This window comes from Myotis lucifugus, unplaced genomic scaffold (genome assembly GCF_000147115.1).
Source record: "Myotis lucifugus unplaced genomic scaffold, Myoluc2.0 scaffold_1, whole genome shotgun sequence".
Classification (NCBI taxonomy): domain Eukaryota; kingdom Metazoa; phylum Chordata; class Mammalia; order Chiroptera; family Vespertilionidae; genus Myotis; species Myotis lucifugus.
This window is the reverse complement of record NW_005871049.1, coordinates 1,620,125-1,633,377: the sequence shown is the minus strand read 5'-3', so window position 1 is coordinate 1,633,377 and position 13,253 is coordinate 1,620,125. Positions and strand designations below refer to the sequence as shown.

General features: G+C 52.0%; 1 protein-coding gene across 1 annotated transcript; it reads right to left on the bottom strand.

Moving 5' to 3' along the window:
• Window positions 1-1,387: 1,387 nt before the first annotated feature.
• Window positions 1,388-4,382, bottom strand: EIF4E1B (eukaryotic translation initiation factor 4E family member 1B). The gene is made up of 7 exons (XM_023752737.1): window positions 4,365-4,382; window positions 4,082-4,281; window positions 3,711-3,806; window positions 2,977-3,040; window positions 2,141-2,254; window positions 1,858-1,997; window positions 1,388-1,502 (listed from the first exon to the last, which is right to left on the bottom strand). Exons 1-7 carry the CDS (start codon window positions 4,380-4,382, stop codon window positions 1,388-1,390), a joined length of 747 nt encoding a protein of 248 aa, XP_023608505.1.
• Between the last annotated feature and the right edge of the window lie 8,871 nt (window positions 4,383-13,253).

The window sequence follows — 13,253 nt, the reverse complement described above, 5'->3', positions numbered from 1 at the left end:
CCCCCTCCCCTCTCCCCCTCTCCCCTCTCCTCCTTCTCCCCCGGCTTGGCTGCTCTCGGAGCGACCCGGCGTCCTTCATTCCCCCCCCCCCCAGATGCTCCATGATGGCAGCACCAACCGCGGGCATGCAGGACCCATAGGCACCCCCACCCCGCAGGGCAAGGCCCGCGGGCCCCAATTCCCGGCCTTGCTGTGGGAGCTCATCTTGGAGAGAAGTAACTACTGCGCTGGTGAGCAGATGGCGATGGAGGCTCGGCTGGGGTTCTGGACGCACGTGCAGGGCGTTTTCGCCCAGGAGTCCAATCTGACACGCGGTTCGCTCGCCAGAAATGTAGCCCTGCCGCCCCCGGCTCGCGCGGCTACACCACACCCCGGCCCTGGGAATGGTGAGTCGGCTGGTCGCTGCCCCTTCAGTTTTTCTGGGGGCACACACCCCACCCCCTGGCTCAAACCCTTTTGGTGCTTGGAACCCGTCTTATCCCTCTTCCCATCCCAGCGTGGGCCTGATTGGGCTCCCTGGTTAGGCTCACACGAGCGCCTTCCAGGGAGGACGGAGCAGATCGAGGTTTTGGAGGGACTGAGTCATAATGTTAGAGCCCTCCTTTAAAAATCATTCCAGTTTTGCGCAAAGGGGGGTATTTATTTCGAACAGGAACAGAAAGGAGCTTGAGCTCCATCAAGTTTATCCACCTTGAGTAGCAAACCCGGGATGAGGTCTGACCGCCAAGCCGCCTCCTCCCCTGGGCGGGGCCTCGTCCACCCCCTTCACTTAAGCTCCGCCCTGAGCCAGGGAATGGGGAGGAACACCCAGCCTGTCCCCCTCCTCAGCTCCCTGTGAGATGATGGGGTTCTGCCGCTAGGCCTCCAGCCTCTGGAGTGAGGGCACAGCCCTACTCCAAAGAAGGAAGGGGGTCCAGGGTGGGCTCCAAGCCTACAAATCTGCTGAGAGGAAATCCACAAAGGTTTTCCAGCACAGCGATCACCAGCAGGAGAGGCCCTGGAATGCTGGCTCTCAGAGCGGCAGTAGGCTTGAGCCCCCTCCCCTAGAACAGAAGGGTTGGTCCTCAGGCCTAGCTAGCCCCTTTCCAGGTAGGCACAGAGTCAGTACTGGATCATAGACTGTTCCTGTCGTCTTTCCACCTTCCCCCGTGACACCCCACCCCACCTCTGGGTGACACTGCCCTGGGTCCTCAGCCTGCCCTCCACCACACCACCCACAGAGCAGCCCCTAGGCCTGGGCCCCAACTCATGTTAAAGAATGTTCGTATTAACTCCCGAACAGGTGAGAACCAGCCCTCCGCCTTCGCCCCCAGGCCTTCGGGGACACATATACAGCAATAGTGAGGGGCTCAGGGGTGGCTGAATGGAGAGGGGTGCCCAGGCCCTCTCACACCACAAACTTGTTCTTGGCCAGGATGTTGCTTTTAGTAGCTGTGTCTGCATGGGCCTGGTACCCAATGACGGTCTTTGTTGAGAGTCCCAAGCGCCCTTTGTAGACCTGCCTGGGATGGGAATAGGGGGTTAGTGGGAGAGGAAATGAGACGCAGTCAGCAGCAGTCCTGGAGGTAGCCTGGTCCTCTGCCCAGAGCTCCTACCCTGGTGCCAGCCACAGACACTCCAATTTTGTGTGTTTTAGTCATATGGAAACCCAAAATAAGACTAATGCAAAAGAAGCATTCTGCTAGAAGTAGTCTGAAATCTAGGTTCCCAAACCCTTCATACATGTGAGGAAGGCAGAAGGGGTAAAAGGCAGGGAGAGTTCCAGAGGTCCTCCTTGTAGGCCAAGCTTCCCCCCCCCCCATTTCACTCTCTCCCCTAGAAGAGGCCAAGCCCCCACCCCATGCCAGACACCCTCACCCGATGTAGAGCACGCCCGTCTGGTTTTCTGCCTCCCGCGTCCACACTGCGATCTTGTCCCCCTTGGTTCGGATGTTGATGACGGCCCCACACACCTCCTGGCTGTACTCTTCAAAGCTCTCCCCAATGAGGCACAGCAGCTGGGCCCAAAAGGGAGGTGATGAGGCTTCCAGCTGTGGCACAGGGACTGCACCCGCCATCCTTGAGACCACTGCCACCACGGGTACCATACCGGCCCTGCCCCCTCCTTTGGGGGACCCTCCCTACCAGCCCCTCCACTCACTGTCTCCAGCCACAGGCGGTCCAGCTCAGTGTGGCGCTGCTGTTTGGCAAGGCTGACCAGCCAGCGGCCACCCCGCTTATTCCTGGCGTCTTCCCACATGGGCTCGATGCCATCCTGGGAGGCCAGATGGCAAATCAACTGCCTCCCTTTGTTCAAAGGGAAGTGGAGGCCCAGCCACCTCCCCCGGTCCTGCTCCTGCCCCGCAGGAGGTCTCCACAGGCTAGTTTCTGTCATGCCTCCATCCCCTCTGTACGGGCAAGTGCCACCACCAGCCATTCAACCCCCAGAGCCTCCTCTGAGCTCCCCCAGGCTCCAGAGCCCTAACGTGTCATCGTTTACAGCCTTGCCCGTGTGTGTGCCTGTCTCCTTTACTGAACAGAGCTCCCGAAGACAGGAGTTCAAATGGGGGTAACTCACAAAGCCTCTGGGGCAACCCCCGTGTGGGCCATGCCAGACATCCCAAGCTCAGCTGGGCACAAAGTCACCTGGGAAATCTTTAAACACTGACGCCAGGGTCGCACCACACACATCTGCTGGTCGGCAGCTCCAGGGACTGGCCTGGACCTTGGTGAGCAGTGCCCATGACCAATTCTGATGCCTATTCCTAGTTAAGGGACCCAGGCCAGAAACCTGGGCTCCTTCTTTGTATCCCCACTTTCCAGACTCGCCCTTCAAGGTGCAGCGCAGGTCTGCTTTGTCCAGGCTCCTCTACAGTATTTCCTCCTCCTGGCTCTGAGGGAGGCTGTCCCCAGACTCCACCCCCACACCCCCTGTGAGGGAGGAGTGCTGGGGAGAATCTGCCGCCCTGTGCCTGGGGGTGGGGAAGCAGGGCTTACCTTGAACAGGGCATAGTCACAGCCTGAAGAGAGCTTACTGGCCAGCTGGATGTGACTGTAAATCCTAGGAGAGTCCCCGACCCCAGGCTGAAAGTCCAGGCTTTTTAGGGCCTGGTTCCAACTGACCTCAGCCCCTCAACTTCTTACCAGACCCCACACTGCTTTCCACCAACCTTCCAGCCCCCAAGCCTTTGCTCACACTGGCGCTCCGGCCTGGAATTCCATCCTTCCTTACCCGAACCTTCAAACCCCACGTCCTCCCTGGAGCCCCCACCACCACCCACGCCCAGTGCGGGGTTGTGTCTGGTGCCCCTGCCGCCCCCCGGCTGGAGCCCAGGCCTTCTCCCCCAGCCCTAGGGTTATAACAGCTCCTTCCCGGTCCCTCACTTGATTCTCCACAGACACTGAAGCAGCCTAATTCTCGCTTTGTGGTCGAGACAAGCTCAGAGAGGGGACGGAACTTGCTCAGCGTCACAAATCATAAAGCAGCAGAGTCAGGGTCGGCTCCTCGCTTTCTCCCACTTCGCAGGCTTTCTCCCGGAGCCCCAAGAAGGTTTCCCCCGGCCTGTGCCCCCTGAAGAATCCACTGAGCCCCAGCCCTCACACAGGCTGCCAGGCCCCAGGGAGGACTGGGAGAGCTGTGTGGAAAGCAGCCCCCAGAGGGCGGGGGTCTGGGAAGGATCCTGCGCTGAGTCCCCGGGCCCCAGCCTCTTCCATGAAGGGCAGACACTCACGCCCAGAAGTCCTCCGCTGTGTCAAACTTGGTGACCAGCTGCAGGTTATCCTGCCAGGCCCGGCTGCGGTCATTCTTGAAGAACCACAGGGCCCACCTGGAAGCAGAGAGCCCTTGGCTGGCAGGGAAGTCTCACCCTTTCCAGGACAAACTGGGGGACAATATTTGGGGTACAGCCCCCTCCCCCAAGGTGACTGGAGTCAGTTACCCTGGTGGGGCAGAGGGCCAGAGGAGAAGTGGAGGCATTTAACCCAGAATCCCAGTGGGGTTAAGGCTGGAAGGAACACAGGGCCCAAGTCTTAGGCCAGCTCTGACCTTCCCCTTGAGAGAGGAAGGGGCTGTCCAAGGCCGCAGAGCAGGAGCCTGCCCTACCTGTTCTGCAGAAGGTGCAACTCCAGCGTGGCCTCCACTGGGCCCTCACTGCGGGCCTTCCCCCTCAGGGACAGCAGAGTTGAAGGAGAGTTTGGAGCCTCCTCTCTCATTGATGCTCCCGCTGCTGCTGCTGCCTCCCCTTCCTCTTGCTTTTTTTCCTCCTTCTCCCACATTAGGATCTCACCCTCAGCCTCTCTGACCTGACAGAGAAAGGAGTCGGGGTGGGCTGTGAATTCCGGCCCCGGCTGCCCAGGCTGCAGGAGGGGCAGGCAGGTGGGCTTACAAGGCTGCTGGTAGCCATGCCGAAGCAGGAACAGCCAAGAGGGACCCCCAGCTGCCAGCTTTTAACCCATCAGCACCCCGCCCCTCAGTGCTCAGGGCAGGGGAAGGGGTGGAGCCAGCATGGGGCTGCTCCGAGGGAGGAGGGCTCACACTGCTCCTTCTATCAACAGCCTTTAGCAAGCACTTTCTGCCTGCAGGCCGGGGCTGTGGGACAGGTGTGACCAGGCAGGCTCAACCCCACCCACACCATGCGGCTGAGACAGGAAGGTAAGGGTCAATATTGGGGGGCTGCCCTTAGTAACACCGAATCCCACCGATGGTGGAGTTTGAATTTAAAGCAGACGGTCTCAGAGATGGCAGAAGCAGTGACTGGCACAGCTGGGGCGAGGCCAGGTCAGAGACCTGATACGTGCATGGTGGCATGCCCTTGTTTCTCTCTGCTGCCACTCACCTCCTCGCGTGGCCACCAATGCCACCTGACACAGCATTCATCTGGTCTCGGGAAGCAACTGTGTTTATGTTAAATATAATCATTCAGAAACCGGGAGATTGTATTAAAAATCCACAGTTTGGGTTTCTCTTGAAAATTTGGGAAGGTCTGGCAACACTGGGGCCTCCACCTCACAGGTCCACAATCCACTGCGGCTGAGGCTGCCCTTCGGCGGAACAAATGAGGTCGCACATGGCCCCACCAGCCCACCACTCTCCTGGCCTGTTCCAGTACCGCCCACCTGGGCATGGATGGCAAGGGGTAGTGCCACACAATCAGGTTCCAGTCCTCCCTACCCTGACCTCAGCCAAGTTACTGAACCTCATTGAGTCTATTTCCCCATCTGTAAAATGGGAAGCTTAATGATACACAACTCAGAAGCTTATTGTATTAAACGATATAAAACACAAACGGCCCATAGAAGAAGGCCTGGCTCAGAGGCCAATAGACATCACCTGAGAACTACCTGTTGGGAGTGGGGGGTGGGAACTGGAAAGGGAAAGGGGGAGTGGAGTGGGGTGGAAGCTCTGGCTCTGAATACCCTTTCCCAGCCTTCTCAACAGCACCCTTTTCTGCAGGGGCTGATGCCTCCCCAAGTTTCTTACGGTTTCTCTCCCTCCCCCTGCCCACTTTTAGGGGCCCCGATCTCTAAGGCAGTGGTTCTCAACCTTGGCTGCACATTAGAATCATCTGGGAATCTTTTTAAAATCCTGATTTCTGGGCCCCATCCTCCGGAAATTCTGTTTCTTTGTTACTAATGTTGTGGCCCCACCCCATAACAAAGAATCAGAATTTCCAGAGGATGAGGCCCAGAAATCAGGATTTTAAAAAGATTCCCAGGTGATTCTAATGTGCAGCCAAGGTTGAGAACCACTGCTCTAAGGGGACCAGTCCCTTCCCCTCCCCCACACCGAGGGAAGCCCATGACCACCTGGAGGCTGACAGGCTTTATTTATTCAGCCCCCACCCCTAATGCTAGGTATGTGCCAGGCATGGGGTTATGTGCTAGGAGGTGGTGAGTGCAAAAACTGGGTGGCCCCTGTTCTCTGATCTGCCAGGGAGCCAGACATCAGATATTCTCCCCAAGATCACCTTTGTAATCACCTCTGAAGGGAAGGAATTGCAGGTGGAGGAAGTGAAGTCCACCACCTGACCTGGGGCGTTAGAGCAGTTCTCCAGTGCGTGCGCCAGGATCACCGGCCGGGCTTGTGAGGCAGACCGCAGTTCAAGAACCACCAGCTCAGAGGTCGCTCACTGGAGAGGTGATGTTTGAGCCGAGAGGACGTGTGAGTGAGAGTTAACTAGGTCGTGGAGGAGGGCCTCTCGGGTGGAGCAGCATGCGAGAGGCTCTGGGACAAAGGGAACATGGGTACTGGAAGATGAGAAGAAAGAACAGTGTGGCGAGGCCCGAAGGAGGAAGGGATGGTAAGGATTGATCCCAGGAAAGTGGAGAGCATCGCTGAGGGCTTAAGTTGGGACAGATGGGCTGGGCAGGTAATCGCATGGGCTTTCCAGCAAGTTCTCTGTAGAAACACAAAAACACTCTTGGCACCAAGAGTGGGAGGAGATTCATGAGGATGCTAACATAGATTTCCAGGTGGCGGGGAAGATGGCGAGAACATGGGTTTCAGAGGTATTTAGAAGGAAGACTCAGTGGCGATTAGTGATGGACAGGCTCCGGGCAGGTGAGGCATGGTGTCCCAGCTACCTGTTGCTGCACAATAAACCACCCAAACTTAGTGGCTTAAAACAATAATCATTTCTTTCACTCACAGATCTGCAGTTTGGGTAGTCCTCAGTAGGGACAGTTCATCTCTATTCCAAAGCATTATCAGTTGGAGTGGCTTACAGGCCAGGGCTGGAGTCATCTGCTCACTCCCGGTGGGGCAGTTGATGCTGGCTGTCCACTGGAACCTCAGCTGAGGGTGTCTGCTTGCTAGGACAGCTCTGGTGGCCTCTCCATGTGGCTGCTTCCCTTCCTCATGTTGGCTGGGTTCCCAGAGTGAGAGTCCCAAGAGATGGGAAGCAGAAGCTACCAGTTTCCTAAAGCCTGGCCCAAAAACTGGCACAGCATCATGTTCATGGTATATGAGTCCCAGGGCCCACATGCAAGGATGATGACATAATCCTTGGGAGGAGTATGACATAATCCACTGGGAGGAGGGTTAAAGAATTTTGGACGGAGGAAGCACTGGAAGAAGGCCAGGAAACCTGTATTTCCCCTCTATCCATTTGATAAGCAATATTGAAGAATTTATATTTTTCTCCCTACCTAATCCCTCCAGAAGTTGGCAGCTCTTAATGAATATTATTATTTTCTTAGCAATATGTTTGTTTGCATGAATCCAATAAGAATCTGGTCTCTTCATAATAGGACACATAAAGCCAGTTTCCAACTGTAGTTTTATCCACCAAGACTTTGATTGGAATGTCATGATGGAGAGAGACATGCCTAGATTCTGGATGTCACCAGAAAGCTTTAAGGAATTAAGATTGACTTTGAAGCTGGTAAAATCCCCTTGGAGAAATGGCTAAAGACTAATTAAAGCTCAATCTGGAGATTCCTTATGAGACAGATTCCAGCAAAGCAGATTTTTAAAAGCCTGTATGATCAATTCTTCTTCTTCTTGTGTTTATGCAAATAAGCAGGCCAAATTGAAACTGGACTTACTGCAGTAAATAGTCTTGATTTGACCCTCTCTGATTTTTTTTTTTAAAGGAGGGTGATTTTAGTGGGGGGAGGGGGTCTGTGTTTCAATAGAATCTATACTACACAGTTGTGGATATTAGACTCTAGTTAAAGTTTTACTTTTCACCAAAAAACTGAATTGGATCCTGAATTTTTCTAGTTTTCTTAAATATTTGGGTGCAACTCTCCAAACTAATGTTCCAGTTTTCTCCCATCCTTTGACTTGGAATTATTGAGAATTACTGATGCAGGGTAAACCATACAAAATTTACGTGAGCACCTGGTGGCATTCAAACTGCCGATAAGGAGTATCTATCAGACTGTAACAGTTTGCTTTCATTCCAGCAAAAGAAACTCTGAGCCTTACATCTAAACATCTTCTCGACAGACAGCCTTACAAGCTGAGCAACTAGTTTATCATTTACTCTGATCATTCACCTTTGTTTCTTCTCTCCTGTTTTCATGGGCAAACCCCTGTGGGATACCTGATTGCCTGTTTACACAGCACAGGTCTCACTTTGGGAGGCCATCTGCATCACTGCCTCCTAAAATGAGATTTAGCAATTTAACTGAACTGACTTTTTTTTCAGAACTAAATAACTGAGTCTATGAAATATGAAGCAACCTACCAACTTCACTTTATATCAACCTTTATTATTTAAAAGGGTGGGTCTGCAGAAACCAAAGTTCTGCCTCCTTGAAACTGCTTTCCCCATCCTGGCCAAGAGGTTCAGATGAAAAATAAATAAATAAACTTACTTCAGGAAAAAGGTCTTAAGGTGTTTGCCTTACCTAATTTAAATTAAATATAGTGAACAAAAGGGCTTCAGGCAGATGACACACCTTCATCCAGGGAAGCCCGTCCACCAATACTGTAAAGTCAGTCCCTCCCTCTATCACCTGGTTCTTACCTCTCCTCAGACCTTAAATAACTATAATTCTCCTCATTTTCAGACCATGCTTTTTTACTTTCTTGTCAAATTTGTCACTTCTGGGATGCAATTCCATATCAAGATGATAATGCTTCATGGATTCAGTTTATGCCTACTTCAGAAGAATCAGATAATAGCCTCTCTGTTCCAGTCTCAGATCCCATGCCCTTGTCCCCCTTGGATCATGCATGGAGACACTTCCATACCATCTAGAGCAGCAGTTCTCAACCTGTGGGTCTCGACCCCTTTGGGGGTCGAACGACCCTTTCACAGGGGTCGTCTAGGACTATCGGAAAACACATATATAATTACATATTGTTTTTGTGATTAATCACTATGCTTTAATTATGGTCAATTTGTAACAATGAAATTGGGGGTCACCACAACATGAGGAACTGTATTAAAGGGTCACGGCATTAGAAAGGTTGAGAACCACTGATCTAGAGGCAGATACCACAGCCTTTGTCAGCAGGAAGCAGTTACTGAAGACCATCCTCCCTCATCACCCCTAAAAAAATTCAGGGATGGAAGTCTCTGAGGGGGGAATGAGCAGGCCAGTAAGCCTGGAATAGGGAAACTGAGATAGATAGTTAAATGGTTGAGCAGTTTACAGCCATTTAGTAAATCACAAAATCCTATCTTCTGTAACCAAGGACACTTACGGGTAAATGGTTACACTTCTCCTCCCCAACCAGAGGGTAAATGGCTTAAATCACCCTATTCAGGGAAATAGAAAGCAGAAATACAATGGTATACTGGGCTAGTTTGGACCAGCTGGTGAGAACAAATATTAAAGTTTCAGGAATTTTATTAGCCATTTATAAAAGCCATGCCCTGGCTCAGTTGGTTGAGCATCATCCTGTGCACCAAAGGGATGTAGGATTCCTACTCAAGGGCACATTGGTGGGGTGTGTGCAGAAGGCAGCCAATCTTCGCTCTCACATTGATGTTTCTCTCTATTCCTGTCCCTTCCTTTCTATCTAAAAACAATAAACTATTCTTTAAAATCCATTATTAAAAATTAAATAATATAAACTTTTAATGATATAAATTATGTTAAAAACAAATATAATAAGCATATAAAACAAATATAATAACATAATAAAAACAAATTTCTAATTATTTTACTATTATCTATGCTCTTAAGATCATTTTTTTAAAATATATTTTATTGATTTTTTACAGAGAGGAAGGGAGAGGGATAGAGAGTTAGAAACATTGATGAGAGAGAAACATCGATCAGCTGCCTCCTGCACACCCCCTACTGGGAATGTGCCCACAACCAAGGTACATGCCCTTGACCGGAATTGAACCTGGGACCTTTCAGTCCGAAGGCCGATTCTCTATCCCCTGAACCAAACCGGTTAGGGCTTAAGATCATTTTTAAATCTATTTTATCTGATGGTGAAAATACAGCATATCTCTTCCCAATTCTCTGTTCAGTGACACCACATTGAAAACTTGAAACTAATCATGGTAGGAGAATTTACACCATGGGTATCAGCAAACTACAGTTCAAGGTACTCCCCTTCTTGGATAGCCGTGTGTTAAAAGTTCCTCATACACCATGGCCCAGATCTATACCTGAAGCCAGCCTGGAGTGAATGCCTGAGCTCCGGGCTGACAGCCTGCTGTCTGCTGGACACCTCCTCTAGTTTGTCTACAGGCACCGCACATTTGGCATGCCCCAAACAAGCTCATCACTCCCCCCAATACTGCTCCACCCCCTCAATGTCTATTTCATTTTACAGCAGCATTAATCACCCTTGTGTCCAAGCCAGAAGCTGGGAATCTTCCTAGACTCATCCCTCTCCCTCTTCCCCAGCACCTGATAAGTTACCTCCTGAATGATACCCAAATAACACACACACACACACACACACACACACACACACACACTGGCTTTGTCATCCTTCCTGTGGATTCTGCCTCAGCCTCCTCCCTGATCTTGCTGCTTCTAGCCATGTCCCCCTCCAACCCACCCTAATTTGTTTCTATAAAATGAAAATCTCATGTAGGTCTCTCTTGTGCTTAAAATCCTGCAGTGACTTCCCAGTTCTGGGAGCACAGACACCTTTCATCTGGTCTTCTATCTCTCTTCCTCCTCCTCTCTCTCCTGCTGGGTCCTTCCTCATCACATACTCGGACATTCAGGGGTTTTTAGTCATGAATCACAGAAATCACTTCTGGCTAATTTAAGCAGATGAGTTTATTAACCAATACTGGGCAGCTCAGAAACTCTCTGGGAAGGCCAGAGAACTCTCCCTGGAGACCACCCAGCCTGGAATGACGCCCCAACGCACACTGCCAAGCAGGCCCAGGAAGACTCCCCTGATGCTCTGGCTGGGCTGTCGCGCTGGATGCTCCCAGAAGCAGCGTCACTGCTGCAGGTAGTCCCTGGCAGGAGCTGCCGCCACCACCACCTGTCCTCACAGAGCGGGCCCCTCATTCCTATTGCTCTGGCACTAGCTTCAGATTCAGAGTCTGGGGCTGAGGTCACACGCAGGTCCTGGCTGCAAGGAAGGCTGGGGAAACACTGGGAGTGCCTAAAGGAGGAGGTGGGCTCTGCCTCAGAAGGTGGGGATTCCCCAAACATAGGAAGGGGGCAATTTTAATGCTGAGAGGCCAATGATAATGATAGGTATCTCCTGTGCTAGCTCTTAAAATTATGCAAGTAAAATACGATTCAAGGTAAAATAATCAAAGGTGATGAAATATAAAAGCTCTCTCTAAGTCCTTTTGGGGAGAGAAGGGACAACTACTGTTAATGGTTTTATTAAAAGTCCTTGCAGTCTGGCCAGCATGGCTCAGTAGTTGAGCGTCGACCTATGAACCAGGAGGTCACAGTTCGATTCCCGGTCTGGGCACATGCCTTGGTTGCAGGCTCGATCCCCAGTGTGGGGTGTGCAGGAGGCAGCTGATCCATGAGTCTCTCTCATCATTGATGTTTCTATCTCCCTCTCCCTTCCTCTCTGAAATCAATAAAAATACTTTTCAAAAAAGTCCTTGCAGATGTGTTCTTTGTATATTCAGATATGAGTACGTCTGTATAGATTTGTATATAAGGTATCTTTATAATGAATATAGCATGTGATATATATAATTTTCTATGTAATCAAAATTGGCTTGTCCCACACCTTACAGTTTGGCACCTGTGTCAGTTCACATGGGCCTGGCAAATCCTTTCTAGGTAACATAGCATTTCACCAAGTGGATATACCGCAATTGCCTAGCCAGTCCTCTACAGATATACATACAGGCTCTTTGCAGTTTTTTGCTACAAGAAGCCATGCTGCAGTGACTATCCTTGCACACATGTCTTTGTGTGCTTGTGTGAGTAGAGATCCGAGGGATACATTCCTGGAAGGGGGAACTATTGGCTCGAAAGGAGCATGCATTTCTGTCTTTGGTAAACATTGCCAAATTGCCTTCCAAAAAGCATGCGCCAACTTGCAGCTCTACCAGCGGCCTGTGAACATTCCTCCCCCCGCCACCCCCCCCCCCCAGGCCCTGAACACACTGGCTGCTAGCTGCCCCCACATCACCTGTCACTTACATACCCTGTGTTTCTAGCCATAGTGCCTCTGCCCAGGCTGTACCCACTGACTAACATTCTCTTCCTCCCTTGTCTGTCAGATGAAATCTTACCTCACCCATGAGGCCCAGCTTAGATGTCACCTCCTCTGTCTGTACAGCTTTCCATGACTGCCCTAAGCTGTCAGAGTCCCTTCCTCTGGGATCCCAGCTTCTTGGGCATAATTCTGTCATAGCAGTGAAGGCGTGTGTGTGGCTGGAATTCTATGACCATTTTGACCATCCCCACCATAACCATACAACAAGTCCATCTCCTCTCCCTTCCTCCTGGCTCTCCAGCTGCACTGCCTTTTATCTGAAGTATAGTCCTGCCTCCGGACCTTTGCACCTGCAGTTCCCTCTCTATGGATCCTGCCTTCACCCATCTTGGCCTTGGTGCCTTTGCCAGGGTCTGTGCATCCATTCACCTCCTCACAGAGGTCTTCCCTGACCACCCTGTCTCAAGAATCCCTCCTCTAGTCACTCCGTTACATCACCATTTTATTCTCTTCATCACACTTCTCACGAGCTGAAATTGGCTTAAATTGTCTGTCCTGTGCTCCATCTCTACACACACACACACGTTATAAGCTGCTCGAGTGCAGGAACCTTGTTTTCCTTCCCTGCTGTCTCCAGCCTGGCGCCTGTGTAAACGCTCAGTAGACGTCCTTTGAATAAACCATCTGTATTTTGCAGAAGAGGAAACATTCAGAAAGGAGAGCTGAGTAGCCCAGGGCCCCACGGTTAATTTTTAAAAGCACAGCCATCTGAGCTCCCAGTGGGTTCTGTTTCTTCCCTACTCTTAGCATGCTGCATTGTCTCCCCATGAGACTGGGCTCCTGGGGGCCGGACGCGAGTCTGACGCCCCGAGGTCCCCCACAGCACGTCCCAGGCTCCGCCTGGGAGGCCCGCGGGCTCTGTGGAGATGTCACCCTCCCCGCCCCCTTGTCAGTCAGGCCGAGGGGGCGGCGCGCTGAGCTCAGAGCTGCCGCAGCGCAGGAGCCGGAGCCGGAGCGCGAGCAAGTGGGGCTCTCGGCGCGAGCGGCGGCAGGCGGCGCACCCCAGGCCCGAGCACTGCTGCTCCCGGCTCAGGTCCTGTGTCCGCCTGCTGCAGACCGACCTCAGCGCCTTGCCACGGCCCGATCCCCCCACTGGCCCCGAGCCCACCCCGGCCCGGCCTACCCGAGCCCCTGCGTCTTCCCGCCG

Excerpts from the sequence above, each read along its gene's own strand:
- EIF4E1B (XM_023752737.1), bottom strand. Across the intron at positions 3,807-4,081 it reads TTGCACCTTCTGCAGAACAG|GTGGGCCCTGTGGTTCTTCA; the intron begins GTAGGGCAGGCT and ends CTCTGCTTCCAG. Across the intron at positions 2,255-2,976 it reads GTGACTATGCCCTGTTCAAG|GATGGCATCGAGCCCATGTG; the intron begins GTAAGCCCTGCT and ends CTGGCCTCCCAG.